This window comes from Leucoraja erinacea, chromosome 19, assembly GCF_028641065.1.
Source record: "Leucoraja erinacea ecotype New England chromosome 19, Leri_hhj_1, whole genome shotgun sequence".
In the NCBI taxonomy this organism is placed as follows: domain Eukaryota; kingdom Metazoa; phylum Chordata; class Chondrichthyes; order Rajiformes; family Rajidae; genus Leucoraja; species Leucoraja erinaceus.
This window is the reverse complement of record NC_073395.1, coordinates 10,346,328-10,365,487: the sequence shown is the minus strand read 5'-3', so window position 1 is coordinate 10,365,487 and position 19,160 is coordinate 10,346,328. Positions and strand designations below refer to the sequence as shown.

General features: G+C 43.4%; 1 protein-coding gene across 1 annotated transcript; it reads left to right on the top strand.

The window, feature by feature from the left end:
* Positions 1–3,962: 3,962 nt before the first annotated feature.
* si:dkey-42p14.3 (EF-hand calcium-binding domain-containing protein 10) lies at positions 3,963–10,356 on the top strand. Its single transcript, XM_055650260.1, is given in 5 exon segments — positions 3,963–4,070; positions 4,073–4,082; positions 4,825–4,989; positions 5,074–5,164; positions 10,172–10,356. Coding segments are annotated over 5 exon segments (405 nt in total). The 5' UTR covers positions 3,963–3,977; the 3' UTR covers positions 10,218–10,356.
* Positions 10,357–19,160: the final 8,804 nt, after the last annotated feature.

Below are 19,160 nucleotides of genomic sequence, written 5' to 3'. Positions count from 1 at the left end.
TTTCCAAGAGGTTTACTTTTACATCATTCCTATATCCGTGAAATGTGACATTCATTTGTATCAGGCCTTGAGACAGCAAAAGAGATCCACCCCTTGTCCCAAGTTATAGGAGTAGAATTAGGCCATTCGGTCCATCAAGTCCACTCCGCCATTCAATCAGAGACTGCAGACATAAGACTTTTGCCTCCATCACAGTGAGGAGATGCTGGGTGGACTCACTGTGGTGGATGTTAATATGTGTTTATTGTTGTTTTTATTGTATTATATGTATGACTGCTGCAATTTCGTTCAGACTTCGGTCTGAATGACAATAAAGGCTATCTATCTATCTATCTATCTATCTATCTATCTATCTATCTATCTATCTATCTATCTATCTATCTATCTATCTATCTATCTATCTATCTATCTATCTATCTATCTATCTATCTATCTATCTATCTATTATCTATCTATCTATCTATCTATCTATCTATCTATCTATCTATTATCTATCTATCTATCTATCTATCTATCTATCTATCTATCTATCTATCTATCTATCTATCTATCTATCTATCTATCCCCATTTTGCCTTCTCCCAGGAACCCTTAACACCAGTTCTAATCAAGAATTTGTCTATCACTGCCTTAAAAACATCCACTGCCTTGGCCTCCACAGCAATGAGTTCCGCAGATTAACTACCCGCTGACTAAAGAAGTTCCTTCTCACCTCCTTTCTAAAAGAGCACCCTTTAATTCAGAGGCTATGACCTCTGGTCCCAGACTCTCCCACCAGTGGAAACATCTTTTCCTAATCCACTCCTGGTGAAAGTGCTGACAGGTTGGCTATTCCAGGATTTTGTATTTCCTACCCAACAAACCCAGGGGTATGTATATATTTCCAGCATGTTGAACTATTTCTATCTATAGTTTATTTTGTTTGTTAATTTTCTATAGTGTTTCTGTATCACCACAAGAATCGATCAGCATCCAGAAAATAAGACATTTCAACAAGTTATACAGTTACATAGTACACATATTACTCATCAAAGCAATATTGAGAATGATTAAATAAATCATACTGCTGCAGTTTCTGAATTCACAGGCTGCCATTTTTGATTGAAGCTATCTTGTCAGACTTTATTGAATGATATGGTCTTTCACCTGAGAATTTTTAAAATTATAACTTTTAACATTTGTTAGGCCTTTTTTTAAACAAATATTTCTGAAAATGCTATGAAATACAATTATTTATCCGTAATAGAAGTTTATCACACAAAGACAAGTTGGTCTGGAATGAGCTGCTAGAGGATGTGGTAGTGTTGGAACAATAACTTTTAAGGGATAAGTTGTCAAATACTTGAATGAACAATGCATAGAGGAATTATTGCAGGCATGTGAGAAAGTATACAGTGCCCTCCATCATGTTTTGGACAAAGACCCCAAATTTATTTATTTGCCTCTGTACTCCATAATTTGAGATATGTAATAGGAAAAAAAATCACATGTGGTTAAAATGCACATTGTCAGATTTTAATAAAGGCTGTTATATGGGGTGGGGGAGGGGCTATGTATAAACACAGCTGTAATTTCCACATGGTGGAACCAAAATGTATAAAACTACCCATTAATAAAATCTGACAATGCACTTTAACCACATGTGATTTTTTTTCTATTACAAATCTCAAATTGTGGAGTACAGAGGCAAATAAATAAATGGTAAGTAGACTCAAAATGCTGGAGAAACTCAGCGGGTGAGGCAGCATCAATGGAGAGAAGGAATTAGCCACGTTTCGGATCGAGAAACGTCGCCAATTCCTTCTTTCCATAGAGTTTCTCCGGCATTTTGTGTCTACCTATGATTTTACCAGCATCTGCAGTTCTTTCTTAAACATAATTCTTAGGCAAATATATAAATGATGAGTCTTTGGCCCAAACTATCTATGGAGGGCACTGTAGATAGGTATGATGGTCAGTACAGACACTGTGGGACAAAGAGCTTTTTCTATGCTGTACAACTCTTTAAAAAAAAACAAAGTTCTGGAGCAACTCAGCGGAGCTGCTGCCTGACGAGTTACTCCAGTAATGCATCTTTATTATAAACCGACATCTACAGTTTCTTGTTCCATCATGACTATAAAGTTCTATTATGTGTCAAACTGAATAAAGGAATGAAAAAATAAGCTTGTTTTTTTTTCTGATTTGTTAAATACTTGTTAACAGTTGTTTCCTGTTAAATACTCTGTCCTTCTCACTGCCTGCTATTTTTATTAAATTCAAGTGCCAAAGTCCCTTTCTGTAAATGTTTATTCCATCAGCCATCGCTGACCTTTGGGCAACTGATCCCCGAGTTAAGCCACGGGGTGGCGCACTCCGCACACAACTTAAATTGAAGATAAGACACAAAATGCTGAAGTATCAGAATGATCAGGGAGCATCTCAGGAGAAAATGAACAGGTAACGTTTCGTGTCGAGGGTCTCATTTTCTCCATAGATGCGGCCTGATCCGCTGAATTAGCCCAGCGTTTGTGTCTATCTTTGGTGTAAACCAGCATCTGCAGTTCCTTCCCACACAGCTCACAACTGAAATATTCCCAGGAAATGTTTTGTGTTAATGAAGAAAGAGTCTTAAACTAATGATAAATATTTTGATGTAGAGGGAAAAACGCTCATTTACAATATTTCCGAAAACGCGATGCTTAAGGCTACATTTGTATTGTGAATACTGCTCACAAATAGGCAGTGACAGGCGGCTGTGGTTTAATCCTCCAATTATTTGTAGCATTTAACATCCCAGTGAAGGCCGGGTGGTGGAAATATCCTTGGTACCATTTGTCACCCGTCCATGTCCTCTGCGGCGTTACTCCGGCACTTTGTGTTGTTGTCTTTAGTACCACGCAGGCATTAACCTAGTGGCTGCGGGGATGAACCCACTAGCCACGGGCATCAACGCACTAGCCACGGGCATTAACCCACTAGCCACGGGCATCAACCCACTAGCCGCGGGCATTAACCCACTAGCCACGGGCATCAACCCACTAGCCACGGGCATCAACCCACTAGCCACGGGCATCAACCCACTAGCCACGGGCATTAACCCACTAGCCACGGGCATGGCCACGGGCATCAACCCACTAGCCACGGGCATCAACCCACTAGCCACGGGCATTAACCCACTAGCCACGGGCATTAACCCACTAGCCACGGGCATTAACCCACTAGCCACGGGCATTAACCCACTAGCCACGGGCATTAACCCACTAGCCACGGGCATTAACCCACTAGCCACGGGCATTAACCCACTAGCCACGGGCATTAACCACTAGCCACGGGCCTCAACCCACTAGCCACGGGCATCAACCCACTAGCCACGGGCATCAACCCACTAGCCACGGGCATCAACCCACTAGCCACGGGCATCAACCCACTAGCCACGGGCATTAACCCACTAGCCACGGGCATTAACGCACTAGCCACGGGCATTAACCCACTAGCCACGGGCGACCATTAATTACAGTGACCGTGCGTGGTACCTGGCGTCGCCCGCCGGTTCTGATCCAGGGCTCAGCAAGCGCCTGGCGTCAACCTCTGCCGAGTGGACCCGAGTCGAACGGAGCCGAGCGTCCCCGAGTGGAGCCGAGCGTCCCCGAGCGTCCCCGAGTGGAGCCGAGCGTCCCCGAGTGGAGCCGAGCGTCCCCGAGCGTCCCCGAGTGGAGTGGAGGCGCCGAGTGGAGCCGAGCGTCCCCGAGTGGAGCCGAGCGTCCCCGAGCGTCGCCGAGTGGAGCCGAGCGTCCCCGAGTGGAGCCGAATACCGTCCCCGAGCGTCCCCGAGTGGAGCCGAGCGTCCCCGAGTGGAGCCGAGCGTCCCCGAGTGGAGCCGAGCGTCCCCGAGTGGAGTGGAGGAGCCGAGTCTCCCGCGAGAGGCGCCGCAGTCAGCGGAAGTAGCGTCACTGAGTCCTTCCCCCCGCTTCCGGCGGGTTGCCAGGCGACGGCGGCATGGCGTCTCCCCAGGAGCAGGAGGCGCTGGAATACCTGGCGGAGCATCAGATCCTGGAGCTGATCGACAGCCTCACCAGCATGTTGCTCTACCCTACCGGCCCGGTACGTGCCAGCACCCCCCTGGGGCCGAGTGGTGCCGGCAATAACCAGCTCAGCACCCCCCTTCCCCCCCTCCCCCCCCCCCCCCCCTCTCCCCCCTCCTCCCCCCTCCCCCCTTCACCTCTCCCCTCCCCCCCCCCCACCCCCCCTCCCCTCCCCCCCTCCCCCCCCCCCCCCCCACCCCCCCCCCTCTCCCCTTCACCTCTCCCCCCCCCACCTCCCCCTCCCCCCTCCTCCCCCTTCCTCCCCCTCCCCCTTCCCCCCCCCCCCCCCCTTCCTCCCCCTCCCCTCCCCCCCCCCTTCACCTCTCCCCCCCCCCCCCATTAAAATTTGTGATCTAATAATAATATAAACTTTATTACGGACTCGAGGTCCAGACAAGAGGCAACATTACATTAAACTATGCATTGCATAAAAAAAATATCATCAAGTACATATAAAATCTTAGTATATCACATAAAAGCATCATAAATTATATATTTTTTAAAACACAATACATAAGTTAAAAACCCAGATTAAAAGAATGATCAATGTCCTACAACGAGACAACGATACCAGTGTCTCCACAACTGGGATTCGTAGCGTGTAGTGCTAACCCTTATGTTTGACAAGGCCACAATAACTCTGGTTCTCATAAATACTTTTTAATATATATATCCTTTTTAATCAATTTGAGGAAATGGAATAACATCTTTGATTAAACTGCATTTCTTACTGTTTGTTTAATATGATTTTATTTTCGCAGCTAAGCCTTTGGAGTTTTTAATTGAACAGCTGGAGCAATTGAAGGTTGCCAAAACGATTAAAAAAAATTATCCTTGTTTATTTGATGAGTCCAATTTGGATGCTGTGTTTGGTATTTTGGATACTACAAAAAAAGGACATATCACTTTGGTTCAGTACACGGAAGGTATGGTTGTCATGTCCAGTGTGTCAGATTTGCACTGTTAAACTTTGATGGTCAGCACTAACTCTTTGTTTTGATTAATTTCAGCTTTGAAAACTCTTGGAGTGAAGGATTTTGCAAAGGAACCATCAGGTGCTGATGACGATAAAATCCGCCTAGCAATATTCAAAGCCGAGGCGTAAGTACAGAAGTCTTTTTCTTTTCATCACACATGAGTAACATCTAAATTACCCATTCGAGGTTGATATTTTTTCCATTATTATCTGAGATTCGGTAATGAAATACTAAATATTTTGATGCTCTACCCAACATTAGTATCTGTAATAAGGGAGATCGTACATTTGTCGCTGAAATTTGCCAATTTATTGTTCTGTCATAAGCATGTGATAGGAGCAGAATTAGGCCATTCAGTCCATCAAGTCTGCTCCGCCATTCAATCATGGCTGTTCTATCTCTCCTAACCCTATTCTCCCCCTAACCCACTACATTGTCAGTTGTTTCCCTTTGAGGATATGTGTAATTTGACCATTGATAAATGTATTTCAGAAGGTTTAGGTAAACATCAAAACCCATGCCTTACATTGCTAACATTATTGCAGAGAGAACACAAAGTAGATGGAAAAGTGACGAGATTATGCAACCTGAATTTTAATATACCATGGTTTAAGAAGGAATTGCAGATGCTGGAAAATTGAAGGTAGACAAAAATGCTGAAGAAACTCAGTGGGTGAGGCAGCATCTATGGGGCGAAGGAAATAGGCAACGTTTCGGGCCAAAACCCTTCTTCAGATTGAAGAAGGGTTTCGGCCCGAAATGTTGCATATTTCCTTTGCCCCAAAGATGCTGCCTCACCTGCTGAGTTTCTTCAGCATTTTTGTCTACCTTTAAAATACCATATGATTGCAAAAACAGACCAGAAACTAAGTGTGTTTGACAGGAAAAGAAACAATGAGACTCAATGGGTGAAACAGGTCATGCTTGCAAAATACATTAAATTAAAAACAATGTTCTCTGCCAATCTTCTACCCTGAGCGCTTAGGTATCAAAAATCCACCTTTGGTTATAGGTACATGGGCAACAGAACAGTGCGCAATAGGGCCCCAATTTAACCTTTCTCGTCTCTAGTGTTGTTGATACCAGCTAAATTGCAGTTTTTTCTCTGCACTGCAAAGGCACAAGGTAAAATTGTCACTCTTCCATTGAAGGTCAAATAAAGGATGCATTGATTTAGACTGTATGAAGTTGTGCTGATCAATGAAGTCATTGTAAAAGATTATTGATGAACATTGATCAGAATTATCAATAATGGGAACATTATCAATAATAGAATATTGTGTACAATTTTGGTCTCCTAATTTGAGGAAGGACATTATTGCTATTGGGGAAGTGCAGCGTAGGTTCACCAGGTTAATTCCCAGAATGGCGGGACTGACATGTGGTGAAAGAATGGGTCAACTGGGCTGGTATTCACTGGAATTTAGAAGGATGGGAGGGGATCTTATAGAAACATAAAAAAATATTCGAGGATTGGACAGGGTAGATGCATGAAAAATGTTCCCGATGTTGGGGAAGTCCAGAACAAGGGGTCACAGTTTAAGAATAAGGGGTAGGCCGTTTAGGACTGGGATGAGGAAACACTTTTTCACCCAGAGAGTTGTGAATCGGTGGAATTCTCTGCACAGAAGGCAGTGGAAGCCAATTCACTGGATGTTTTCAAGAGAGAGTTAGATTTAGCTCTTAGGGCTAAAGGAATCAAGGTATATGGGGAAAAAGCTGAAACGGGGTACTGATTTTGGATGATCAGCCATGATCATATTGAATGGCGGTGGTGGCTCGAAGGGCTGAATGGCCTACTCTTGCACCTATTTTCGATGTTTCTATGTTTCTAACATGCTGACTGCAGTATAATGTGGATAAATGTGAGATCATCCATTTTGGTGGCAAAAACAGGAAAGCAGGAAAGCAAACTATTATCTAAATGGTGGCCGATTAGGAAAAGGGGAGATGCAGCGAGACCTGGGTGTCATGGTACACCAGTCATTGAAAGTAGGCATGCAGGTGCAGCAGGCAGTGAAGAAAGCAAATGGTATGTTAGCTTTCATAGCAAAAGGATTTGAGTATAGGAGCAGGGAGGTTCTACTGCAGTTGTACAGGGTCTTGGTGAGACCACACCTGGAGTATTGCGTACAGTTTTGGTCACCAAATCTGAGGAAGGACATTATTGCCATAGAGGGAGTGCAGAGAAGGTTCACCAGACTGATTCCTGGGATGTCAGGACTGTCTTATGAAGAAAGACTGGATAGACTTGGTTTGTACTCTCTAGAATTTAGGAGATTGAGAGGGGATCTTATAGAAACTTACAAAATTCTTAAGGGATTGGACAGGCTAGATGCAGGAAGATTGTTCCCGATGTTGGGGAGGTCCAGGACAAGGGGTCACAGCTTAAGGATAAGGGGGAAATCCTTTAAAACCGAGATGAGAAAAACTTTTTTCACACAGAGAGTGGTGAATCTCTGGAACTCTCTGCCACAGAGGGTAGTTGAGGCCAGTTCATTGGCTATATTTAAGAGGGAGTTAGATGTGGCCCTTGTGGCTAAAGGGATCAGAGGGTATGGAGAGAAGGCAGGTACGGGATACTGAGTTGGATGATCAGCCATGATCATATTGAATGGTGGTGCTGGCTCGAAGGGCCGAATGGCCTACTTCTGCACCTAATTTCTATGTTTCTATGATGTTAATCATGCTGGTGATTTTAGATTTCTTTTCTGAACCTGTATCAGTTGTTATTCTATGCCTAAATTCTTCAATGCGTGTAAAATACGTTATATGGAAAGAAATTAACAAAATGCAGTACAAAGTCCATGAAAGTCTGATGACTGAGCACCTCCTAATATCTGTTTCCTTATTTTAGTGACTTGAAAAGCTTATTAGCAGTATTTTACAAACTGATGGTTGACATACTAGATAAAATGAGTTTTGTGCAGTGTATGTTCACAGATGCAGAAGTTCGAGTGCCAATCTTTGTCATCAAAACGCCAAACTCTGCACTTACTGTTGACTACCGAAGTGTTGACACTTCAAAAATTTAGAAAAAAAGCAATGTTTTAATGAATTTTGTTATTGAACCACACATCACGAGCACAGGCTTGTCTGTCAATGGTCATCATGAATATCAAGCATCATTTGCAGTAACATCGTGTTCCCATTTTATTCTTCCCATCGATACCCCTTGATTCTACCAATCATGTATGCGAGGGGAAATTTACAGTGATCATTTAATCTGTGCGAAGGAACTGCAGATGCTGGTTTATGCAGAAGATAGACATAAAATGCTGGAGTAACTCAGCGGGTCAGGTGACTCTGGAGAAAGGGAATAGCTGTCCAAGTACAAAGATCCTTGTATCTCCGTTAGCTCATCTTCCCCAGCCAACAATGGGCTATTATGGACATGACCCTTCCTGAGATCATCTGTTACCAGCCCTGTTTTGTTCTGGCATTCTCTAACTTTCAGTCTCAAGAAGGGTTCTGACCTGAAACGCTACCTATCCCTTTTCTCCAGAGATGCTGCCTGACCATTTAACCAACATGCCCAAATGTTTTTGGGATATAATAGAATATTAGACCATTTGAAGGTAAACCATACAATCAGGGAAAGAACATGCAAACATCGACAGCACATGGAGGTCAGGATTGAATTCAGACAGTTCTGATAGCTGCACCAAGGCTATAACATAGCAATGTTAGAATTATTCGCCTGTCATTACAGTGAATGTCAACAAGTCCAGAACTTCCTTGCACGAACATGGAACTCCCAAACATATTTGCTATTAGGTTGTGGCATGTGTTTCAATGCTGTCTGCCACTGGGCTGCCCATGGAGTCGAGCAGCAGATTTCCATTTGCTGAGATTTACGCTAGTTCATTCATATGCATAATTGGTAGCATCGCACCATTGGGGACTTAAGACAGTGGGAAATAAAGGAAGGAAGTAAACTAGCTTCTTTTTTAATTATATTTTTGTCTAATGCTTTAAATATTATTTATTTTTTAATATTTTAAATATAGGAATGGTCATATTTAAACACATTGTCAGCATTAAAAGACAGGAAAACCAATGTTTGACTCCTGGGCACTAGTCCAGTTTGAGTAGGTCGGGTACGGGGCAACACTGGGCAGATAGTAGGTCGAGCTCAGCAAAATTCAGGCCATCTTTTTATTATGGCAAATATATAACAGCGCACAATACATGAAAATGTGAATTTATTGATCTCATTCAGTAACAGGAATGGGACATTCAGGTCACAAACAGCCAGGAGGTCCTTGTTCATCAGTCTTGGGGGTCCTTGTTCATCAGTCCATGAAAGTAAGCATGCAGGTACAGCAGGCAGTGAAGAAAGCGAATGGCATGTTGGCCTTTATAACAAGAGGAGTCAAATATAAGAGCAAAGAGGTCCTTCTGCAGTTGTACAGAGCCCTAGTGAGACCACACCTGGAGTATTGTGTGCAGTTTTGGTCCCCTAATTTGAGGAAGGACAATCTTGCTATTGAAGGAGTGCAGCGTAGGTTTACGAGGTTAATTCCTGGGATGGCGGGACTGTCATATGCTGAGAGAATGGAGCGGCCGGGCTTGTACACTCTGGAGTTTAGAGGGATGAGAGGGGTTCTCATTGAAACATATAAGATTGTTAAGGGTTTGGACACGCTAGAGGCAGGAAACATGTTCCCGATGTTGGGGGAGTCCAGAACCAGGGGCCACAGTTTAAGAATAAGGAGTAAGCCATTTAGAACGGAGACGAGGAAACACTTTTTTCTCACAGAGAGTGGTGAGTCTGTCGAATTCTCGGCCTCAGAGGGCAGTGGAGGCAGGTTCTCTGGATGCTTTCAAGAGAGAGCTAGATAGGGCTCTTAAAAATAGCAGAGTCAGGGGATATGGGGAGAAGACAGGAACGGAGTACTGATTGGGAATGATCAGCCATGATCATATTAAATGGCGGTGCTGGCTCGAAGGGCCGAATGGCCTACTCCTGCACCTATTGTCTATTGTCTATATGAGGAAAGTCTTTTGTTAACTCAGGTTAAACCCACTCCATATGTCTTGGAGCCTTAAGACCTGTTTGTTGATTGCTGAAAACTATGACCACCAGACACAACCATGAACTCATATGTGCTTTTCTTCATATTATCAGGAAAGCTGGATTAATGAAGATGTATTCCCCATACAAACCTGGATAAAGCTGTGCATTTCTTTGTGTCTACAGTTAACTTCTTCTCAACATTCATCTGAACATGATTAGTGTAAAATTGAGACAAGTAAAATAACATTTGCTTCATTCACTTGAATAAATAATGCCTACTTTGGCTTTAATGTTAATTTTGTCACTGATTTCTATTTGAACCAACTTTCCTTTGGATCAAAGCGGTAAGAGCATTGAACGTTAAATTTGGATAGGTGCCTTCATCAATCCACAAGTATACACACAGCCTCTGAATATCTGACAACTGCTGCTGCGAGTCAGAGTGATGTCGAACCATTTCTTCTTTGTTCCAGTTTGGCATTGAACGACACATTAACATGCAAAGATGGATAAGCAGGCAACGATAAGGTGGTCCTTCAAACTATGATGCAGCCTGAAATTTATAGCTGGATACTTTGTTCCTACATTCCCCAGTGCAAGCAAATAAACTACTGAGCAAATACTGGGAGAAACTAAAGAAGACAACTGAAAAATGTTTCTCACTTGGGTAAACAGGACAGGTGAAAGAGACCACACAGATCATTCCTAGCTATTAATCCATTTATTTGTGGGATGACAAGACCAGATTGACTGTGATTTTCAGCTAAAATGTGCTCTCTTCAGAACTTTAATGATGTTAAAAAATGTTACGATATTTAGCTAGTACACCAAAGTCAATGGTCGAAGGCATCGTCAACGTGAAAACGTACAGAAGCCAAAGTAACACAAAAGTTCTGAAAATCTTGAGACTGTCTCTCAGCATCAAAAATGATATACTTCCACTGGTTCTGAGACGAATGGTGAGCCTTATGTGGGGTTCTGACACTGGACAGGAGTTGTTTGACTGGGCATGGGCAATGATGCAAGAGACACTACTGCACTCTGGTGTTTTCACTGGTTTCCGTACATTCCTGACACAAAGAAAGACCAAGGAGTAGAATAGTTAGACGCACAGAGTCTCTTGCCCAGAGTAGGAGAATCAAGAACCAGAGGGCAAAGGTTTAAGGTGTAAGGTGTGGGGGGGGGGGGGGGGGGGGGGGGGGGGGGGGGGAGAGTAATAGGAATCTAAGGGGTAACTTTTTCACATAAAGATTGTGGGTGTATGGGAGGATGAGGTGCTTGAGGCAAGGATGTTTAAGATGCAATTAGACAGGTACATGGATAGGACAGTTTAAGAGGGATATGGGCCAAACGCTGGCAAGTGGGACTAGTGTAGATGGGACATGTTGGTCAGTGTGGGCATGTTGGGCTGAAGGTCCTGTTTCCACACTGTATGACTAGATGACCCTATGACTTGGTTCTCGGTGACTTCCTGGATGCTGTGCTCCATTGTTGGTGGGTTAAAGGCCTGGTCAAGACAATGAGGATGTTATATTTTTAAGTATGTGTTGGTTGGACAAGTGATTGACACCTGGACTGACAATTCAGGAATAGAAATTAAATCTCACACTAACAGGGTGATGGAATTTACATCCAATTAAAAATATGAAATGTACAGTAAATAAAACACATCATTGGGAAAAAGGATGCAAGTTTGAAGACATACTCCTAAATGCCATTGAAAACTCCAAGGCAAATGTGAGGTGCAGTTTCTCATAAGAGTCCAAACGTCATTGTACCTGACTATGCAAACAGACTGACAATATTGGGAAAAGATTGATCGGAAGAATGTATTAAGTGCTTGAGCTTCACAATATTGTCCACGCAAAAGGTTTGACCAGCCCTGACCCGGGGTCCGATCGCCGGCGCGGGGAAGCTGAGATCCCCCCGATGCAGAGGGCCCAACCATCAGCTATGGGAGTCAAGATCGTCCCGTCAACGGAAGGCTCGAGGTCTCCGACCGCGGGAAAACAAAGAAGGGAAGAGATTGAACTTTATTTTGCCTTCCATCACAGTGAGGAATGTGGAGGAGTCACTGTGGTGGATGTTTATGTTAAACTGTATTTTGTGTGTTCTGTTGCTTTTTATTTGTATGACTGACTTGGCAAATTAAATTCCTCGTATGTTGCAAAACATACTTGGCTAATAAAGTATTATTATATTGTATTGTAAGCTTCTACAGCAGGTATACAGAGCTGTTCAAAGACTCATATGCATGAATTAAGGGACACAAGGCCAATATACACATTAAGCCTGACACCAAGGCAATCTAGTACAAGCCCAGAGAGGCTTTAGCGGAGGAAGAGTTAAACAAACATGAACTCCATGGAGTGTTGGTCAAAGCTACACAGAATGAGTGGGCTTTAAAATCCTTGAAGCAGACAAAATTGTATAGCTTTGTGAGGATCACAGAATAACTCACAGCTGAGCTGTGAACGATGAACAAAATCTATTGTTCTTGTCACAGGATATGTGTGCTGCGCAGACAGGGGTCAAAGACTTCATCAAGTTGGATCTGTCCAATGCTTATACATAATTAAATGTGGAAAAATAGAACCAACAGTATCTGACAATGACCTGTCAGTAAGAGCTTTATATATTTACCATGTTGCCTCATGGTATGAAGGAGTTCAGGTCATAATTAACAAGTTGCTAAAATAAATTCAACAGTGCCTATGGAACTAGGACGACGTTTTTAATCGCAACTGCTACCGAGGAGTACAATATCTGAATAATTGAAAAGACATCCAGGAAACTTCATGGGAATAATGTCAAGCTCCAGAAGAATTAATGCATCTTTGTGAAGAAAGAAAATCTATTTGGACCTGAGGGAGGATGGAAATGGTGTGTAACGGTTTCAGGAGAAAATTGATGCCTTTGTTAAAGCTAGAGAGTTTATTTTAATTTAGTTTAGAGATACAGCGCAGAAATAGGCCCTTTGGCTCACCCAGTCGGCACTGACCAGCGATGCCCATACACCAGCACTATCCTACACACTAGGGAGAATTTGCAATTTTTACCGAAGTCAATTAACCTACAAACCTGTGCGTTTTTGGAGTGTGGGAGGAAACCGATGCACACGGGGAAAACCCACGCAGTCACGAGGAGAAAGTACAAACTCCGTACAGACGGCGCCCGTGGTCAGGATCAAATCCAGGTCTTTAGTTCTGTAAGGCACCAACTCTACCACTGCGTACAGTAACATGGAGACTCTTTGTGTACTGCCTATCTGAGGTCTGCTGTATGATTTTACTGAATTATATGCAAAACAAATAATGTCACTGTACATGTGACAATAAGCTGTTATTGGATCATCATTGTATCATTGATGTTACATGCATGAAAGTAGACAAATATTGGGAAGCCAAGTCCTTTTCTTAGATCACTATCACAAACTCCAGATTTCTCCCTGGCTGATTCCGATGTTCGTAGCCTTGATCCTGATTTTTGCCCCTGTGCGAAGCATCTGAACTCATATCCTCTCCAAAGGCTTTCAACATCACAACATTGCCTTATTCCACCCCAGGCACAAGTTATTTGTAGCTATCTGCAGCTGATACCCTAATTTTGTTACCTCAAGCTCGACTATTCCAATGATTTTCAGGTCAGCCTCTCGGCTCCCAGTTTGCACCCTCTGCAATCTTAAACTTACATAAACCACTTTGTTATGGAATGCTTTGTGTCTTTGCTCACAATGTGCAAGCTTCCTTATCCAACTTGATCATCCACAGTGCAGCAGTGCCCCTCTGTGGAGCCTTTGGAAATCAGGGCTTGAATGCATCATTATCCTTCTCCATATCCTATAAAATTGTGTACCTTCTCAAATATATACCCCACGCTACCCTTTCAAATCAAAGTGAAACTGGAGATGGAGGAGCAAGGCTGGCTAAACTGGAAACCTTAAAAATACAATCGACTCGTCTTCTATTCCTGCATGCTAACAAGGCTAACCTAACATCAACCTAACATCATTTCCTTCAGGCATGGAGAGACATCTGAATATGCAAGAATGAGGTTAAGAAGGAAAAGGTTGGAGTGTAGTTTGTGTCTGTCTACATGGATGTCTGTATGGGATAAAAGGTGCACTAGAGCACAATGAAGGTGTGTGTGTAGTCTAAGGAAGACCTTGGGAGTCAGATAGGTAGGTGACAAGGTACACAAAAATGCTGGAGAAACTCAGCGGGTGCAGCAGCATCCATGGAGCGAAGGAAATAGGCAACGTTTCGGCCCGAAACGTTGCCTATTTCCTTCGTTCCATAGATGCTGCTGCACCCGCTTGAGTTTCTCCAGCATTTTTGAGTACCTTCGATTTTCCAGCATCTGCAGTTCCTTCTTAAACACAGGTAGGTGACAAGGTCGGGGGATGAACGTCCTGGAACTTGGGCAAGTGGCAGAAGGTGCAGTTGTCTTTGGTAGCCCAGTGTGAGCAGGAACCACGTACTAATGTACTTAGCAGCATATTCTCGGAGAAAACATGCATTGAAATGTGGTTGTGGAAGTGGTGGGAGACCCTGAATAAAGGTTGAAGGTAATGGTGAGTTAAAGTCAGTGGCTACAATGGGTTAGACGCCTGTGTTGATAAACCCCATTTTCGTATTTAACTAACTAGCTACCAGAAATTGTAAACTAAACATGAGGCCAGTCTAATGGATGTGAACTTAACAACTGAGCTATGTTTGCCGCAGGTCTAACCTTTATCAAATGCTGAATAACTTGATCTAGCCGGAGCGCGATAGATTGCCTGGTGAAGAAAGGCCAAAGATAAACGACTCCCTGTTCTTGTCCCTGACTGTTTTTCACTGATTCCAATGGACTTTGCTGGATCATGAATGCCTGTGTGTAAACTGGATGAGAAAACAATTGGACTTGACAGTCATTGCTTGCCCAGTGAAATACTGCAGACATTAACTGCCTACTCGTACAAAGGAAAAATGGGTAATTGAACAAATGCCATGGTGCCAAAGACAGGCCATGGGACTACACCTCAGCAAGAACTCAGTGAGAAGGGCAAACAAATTCAACGGGCTAGAAAAATAAATTAAAATATGTTCTTTAACAAGAAACTGCACGTTATATATGTGCATTCTATTGAGCTCAGTCGAGTGTATGGCACCAGAGCTGGGGAATGACCGAGAGAGACTCAAGGAACTGCAGATATTCTAAACTTGAGAAAAACACCAAGTGCTAGAGGAACTCAGCAGGTCAGGCAGCATCTGCGGAAGGAATGGATAGACGATGTTTCCATGACTCTATTTTCTGGACAATACAGATCCTTGAGTTTCATGAGAAAGCCATGGCAGCCCTGACCTCAGTACTGGTGAAGGGGATGCTATTTTTAGCTGTCAAAGCACTAGGATACTTCAAAAAGTAGTTGAGCCTCAACCATTTTGACCAACTGTGGAAGACACCATCAGCAGTGGAAGAGGACGTGTGGTTCAGCAGCAAAACTACCCTTGGAGACTTGAAGCTGTATTTTAGAACAAGAGCAGTGTGAAGAGGGTTAGAAAAAGATTAGGGAATGTAAGTGAACAAGACGGGACAAGTGAAGTGTGGCTTGTGATTGATCAAAAATGGTAGCAGAGAGATGTCTGATTAATGGATGTAGAAGTGTTCATAGCTGTGAATGGTAGCAATGAATTATGTGTAATTTTAATGCAAAAGGTTGTGTAATCTCCATATTACTAACTATGGATGTTACCTCTCACTTACTTTAAGGGCAGCAGGGAAGTGCAGCAGTAGAGTCGTTTCCTTACAGTTCCAGACACCCGGGTTTGATTCTGACTATGAGTTTTGTCTGTACGGAGTGTGTACATTCTCCCCATGATCACGTGGGCTTTCCCAGGGTGCTCCGGTTTCCTCCCACACTCCAAAGACATACAGGTTTGTAGGTTCATTGGCTTTGGTAAGGATTGTAAATTGTTCCTAATGAGTGGGATGGCGCCAGTGTGCGGGGTGATTGCAGGTCGACGAAGACTTGATGGGCCGAAGGGCCTGTTTCCTCACTAAACTAAAAGTCTGCTATTGTGTGGAGATTCCACGTGAAATCTTCTTATTTCAAAAGTCCAGGCTGAGAAAAAATATATTGAAAAAAATATATCAAGCTGCAAGAATGAAAATGAAATGAACTTTGAATTATAAATATTTACCAACAGGAAGATAATCTGGCTATCTTTGAACTAAATGAATTGGCTCCTCTCTCAAGCAAACGGTCTGGAGACCAACTGAATTTGTGCTGAAGGAGAATTATTTCCATGAAGTTATTTTTTAACCCTTGTGCAGTTTTAAGGAACCAAAAGCAAGCTGCAATGTTGACAAAATAGCACAACCAGGTAACCTGAGAGGAATAGATCGGAATCATGAGAGGAACAGATCGGGTAGCTGCAGAGTCTCTTGCCCGGAGTAGGGGAATAGAGGACCAGAGGAAATAGGTTTAAGGTGAAGGGGAAGAGATTTAATAGGAATCAGAGGGGTAACCTTTTCAAACAAAGGGTGGTGGGTGTATGGAACAAGCTGCCAGAGGATGTAGTTGAGGCAGGGACTATCCCGACATTTAAGAAACAATTAGACAAGTTCATGGACAGGACAGGTATGGAGGGATACGGGCCAAACGCTGACAGGTGGGACTAGTGTGGCTGGGACATGTTGGCCGGTGTGGGCAAGATGGGCTGAAGGGCCTGCTTCCACATTGCATCGCTCTATGACTCTACGACCTGGGTTAAGTTGCCGGGTCACTGTTTGAATCCCTTCATTATCATCTCTTTCACAGCCAACAATGGATCCCTCCGCTACCCTAGTCGTCTTGCTAGTTTCACTGTTTGTATCCCTTCATTATCACGTCTTCCACAGCCAACAAAGGATCATTGTGGGCTCCACCTTCCTTGGGACATTGGTGCCCTCTCTGCTGTGTTCTGAACCTTTATATACCTATTGTTTCCCTGTACCCTGACTCTCAGTCTGAAGATGGGTCTCGACCCAAAACGTCACCTATTCCTTCTCTCCTGAGATGCTGCCTGTCCCGCTGAGTTACTCCAGCAATTTGTGTCTATCTTTAAGATGCTGTATTCTGCCATCGTATCTGATTGGAGCCATAGCATTTGCTAAGGAGAACAGATTGCAAATCCAGATTGATCAATTCACCTGAGACTGCAAAAATACATCCTGTGATTGTTCTTGCTAATCACACTCAAGCATGAAAAAAAATGACCACAATTGAAATTTAGTTTAGTTTATTTAGTTTAGAGATATAACGTGGAAACAAGCCCTTTGGTCCACCAAGTCCACGTCAACCAGTGATCCCTGCACACTTGAACTATCCTACACAAACTAGGAAATAATTTTACCAAAGCCAATCTTCTTCTTATCGAGTCCACATACAAGATTAGTTGTTCAGCCAGAGCTGAACACACTTCTCAGCACCTGCATACAATGGTGTCTATCTTGTCGCTTCTTGTGCTTCTTGTGCATGGTGATGGAAAGATTGGTGGAAACAGGGCCGCGACGTGAACGCTCTTCCCTTGACCCCACCAAAGACGATCAAACTTACAGACTTGTACCCTGTATGTCTTTGGAATGTGGGAGGAAACCGGAACACATGGTCGCAAGGAGAACGTACTAACTCCGTGCCGACAGCACCCATAGTCAGGATCGAACCCGGGTCTATGGCGCTGTAAGGCAGCAACTCTACCGCTGCACCACTCTGTGAAGTGTCAATCCTCTTGTGTTCCATGAAGGCTTGGATATCTTCCACAAAGCATCTACAAATGCACATTTCCTGATTATTAAGGGAATAGAGGAGAAGTAACATTGAGCATGCATGGTTTTGATGAACAATGAATAAAGCACTTCGGGTCAAAAGGAACTATCTTGCTTCTAATTCTCATATTGTTTCATTGGACAGCAGTCATTGCAAACCTTTGAGTATTGTGACATCTAACTGCACATTTAACGAGTGAATACATTTGCAGTTGTTGAATATCTAGAAGATTGACGGGGGATCTTATAGAAACTTACAAAATTCTTAATGGGTTGGACAGGCTATATGCAGGAAGATTATTCCCGATGTTGGGGAAGTCCAGAACTAGGGGTCACAGTTTAAGGATAAGAGGGAAGTCTTTTAGGACCGAGATGAGAAAATCATTTTTTACACAGAGAGTGGTGAGGCCAGTTCATTGGCTATATTTAAGAGGGAGTTAGATGTGGCCCTTGTGGCTAAAGGGATCAGGGGGTATGGAGAGAAGGCAGGTACGGGATCCTGAGTTGGATGATCAGCCATGATCATATTGAATGGCGGTGCACGCTCGAAGGGCCGAATGGCCTACTCCTGCACCTATTTTCTATGTTTCTATGTTTCTATATTAGGTTTCAAAAACGGTGCTCGTGTAGTAATATACTGTAGGTGTTGTCAATACCCCCTGGTTCATCTGAAAATCTGTAGTCCTCAAAAATACACGTCGGGTGGCACAGTAATGCAACTGGTAGAATGTTGCCTCACAGCACCAGACGTGGGTTTGATCCTGACCTCGGGTGCTATCTGTGTGAAATTTGCACATTTTCCTTATGATCGTGTGAGTTTCTTCCAAGTGCCCCGTTTCCTCTCACTTCTTATAGACGTGTGAGTTTGTCGCTTAATTGGCCTTCTCAAAATTGCCCATAGTGTGCAGGGAATGGATGCAAAAGTAAGATAACATAGATCTAGTGTGAACAAGTGATCGTTGGTCAGCATGGACTGAAGTGTCTGTTTCCATGGTCTATCTTTCAATCCAAAGGTTTTTGCACTCTGGTATCATTATCAAAAGGTAAAGCAATGAAATCTACGCTCTGAACCTCATCCGTTGATCTGCACCACTTTGTACATTGCAATGAGATCACTTCTCATTTTTCTGTGATTTGTTGCAAACTATGAACTGTTGCAATACTTTGGTCAGAAGTCAGTCTACAGTCCAGTGAAGGATATTGAAACGTGAAGGAGGATTGTAAGCTGGGTTGGTGATGCAGAGGAAAGCTGCCTTACGGAGAAGGATTCTGATAGTGGGCTGCCTAGTCCTAATAACTGGTGCTGTGG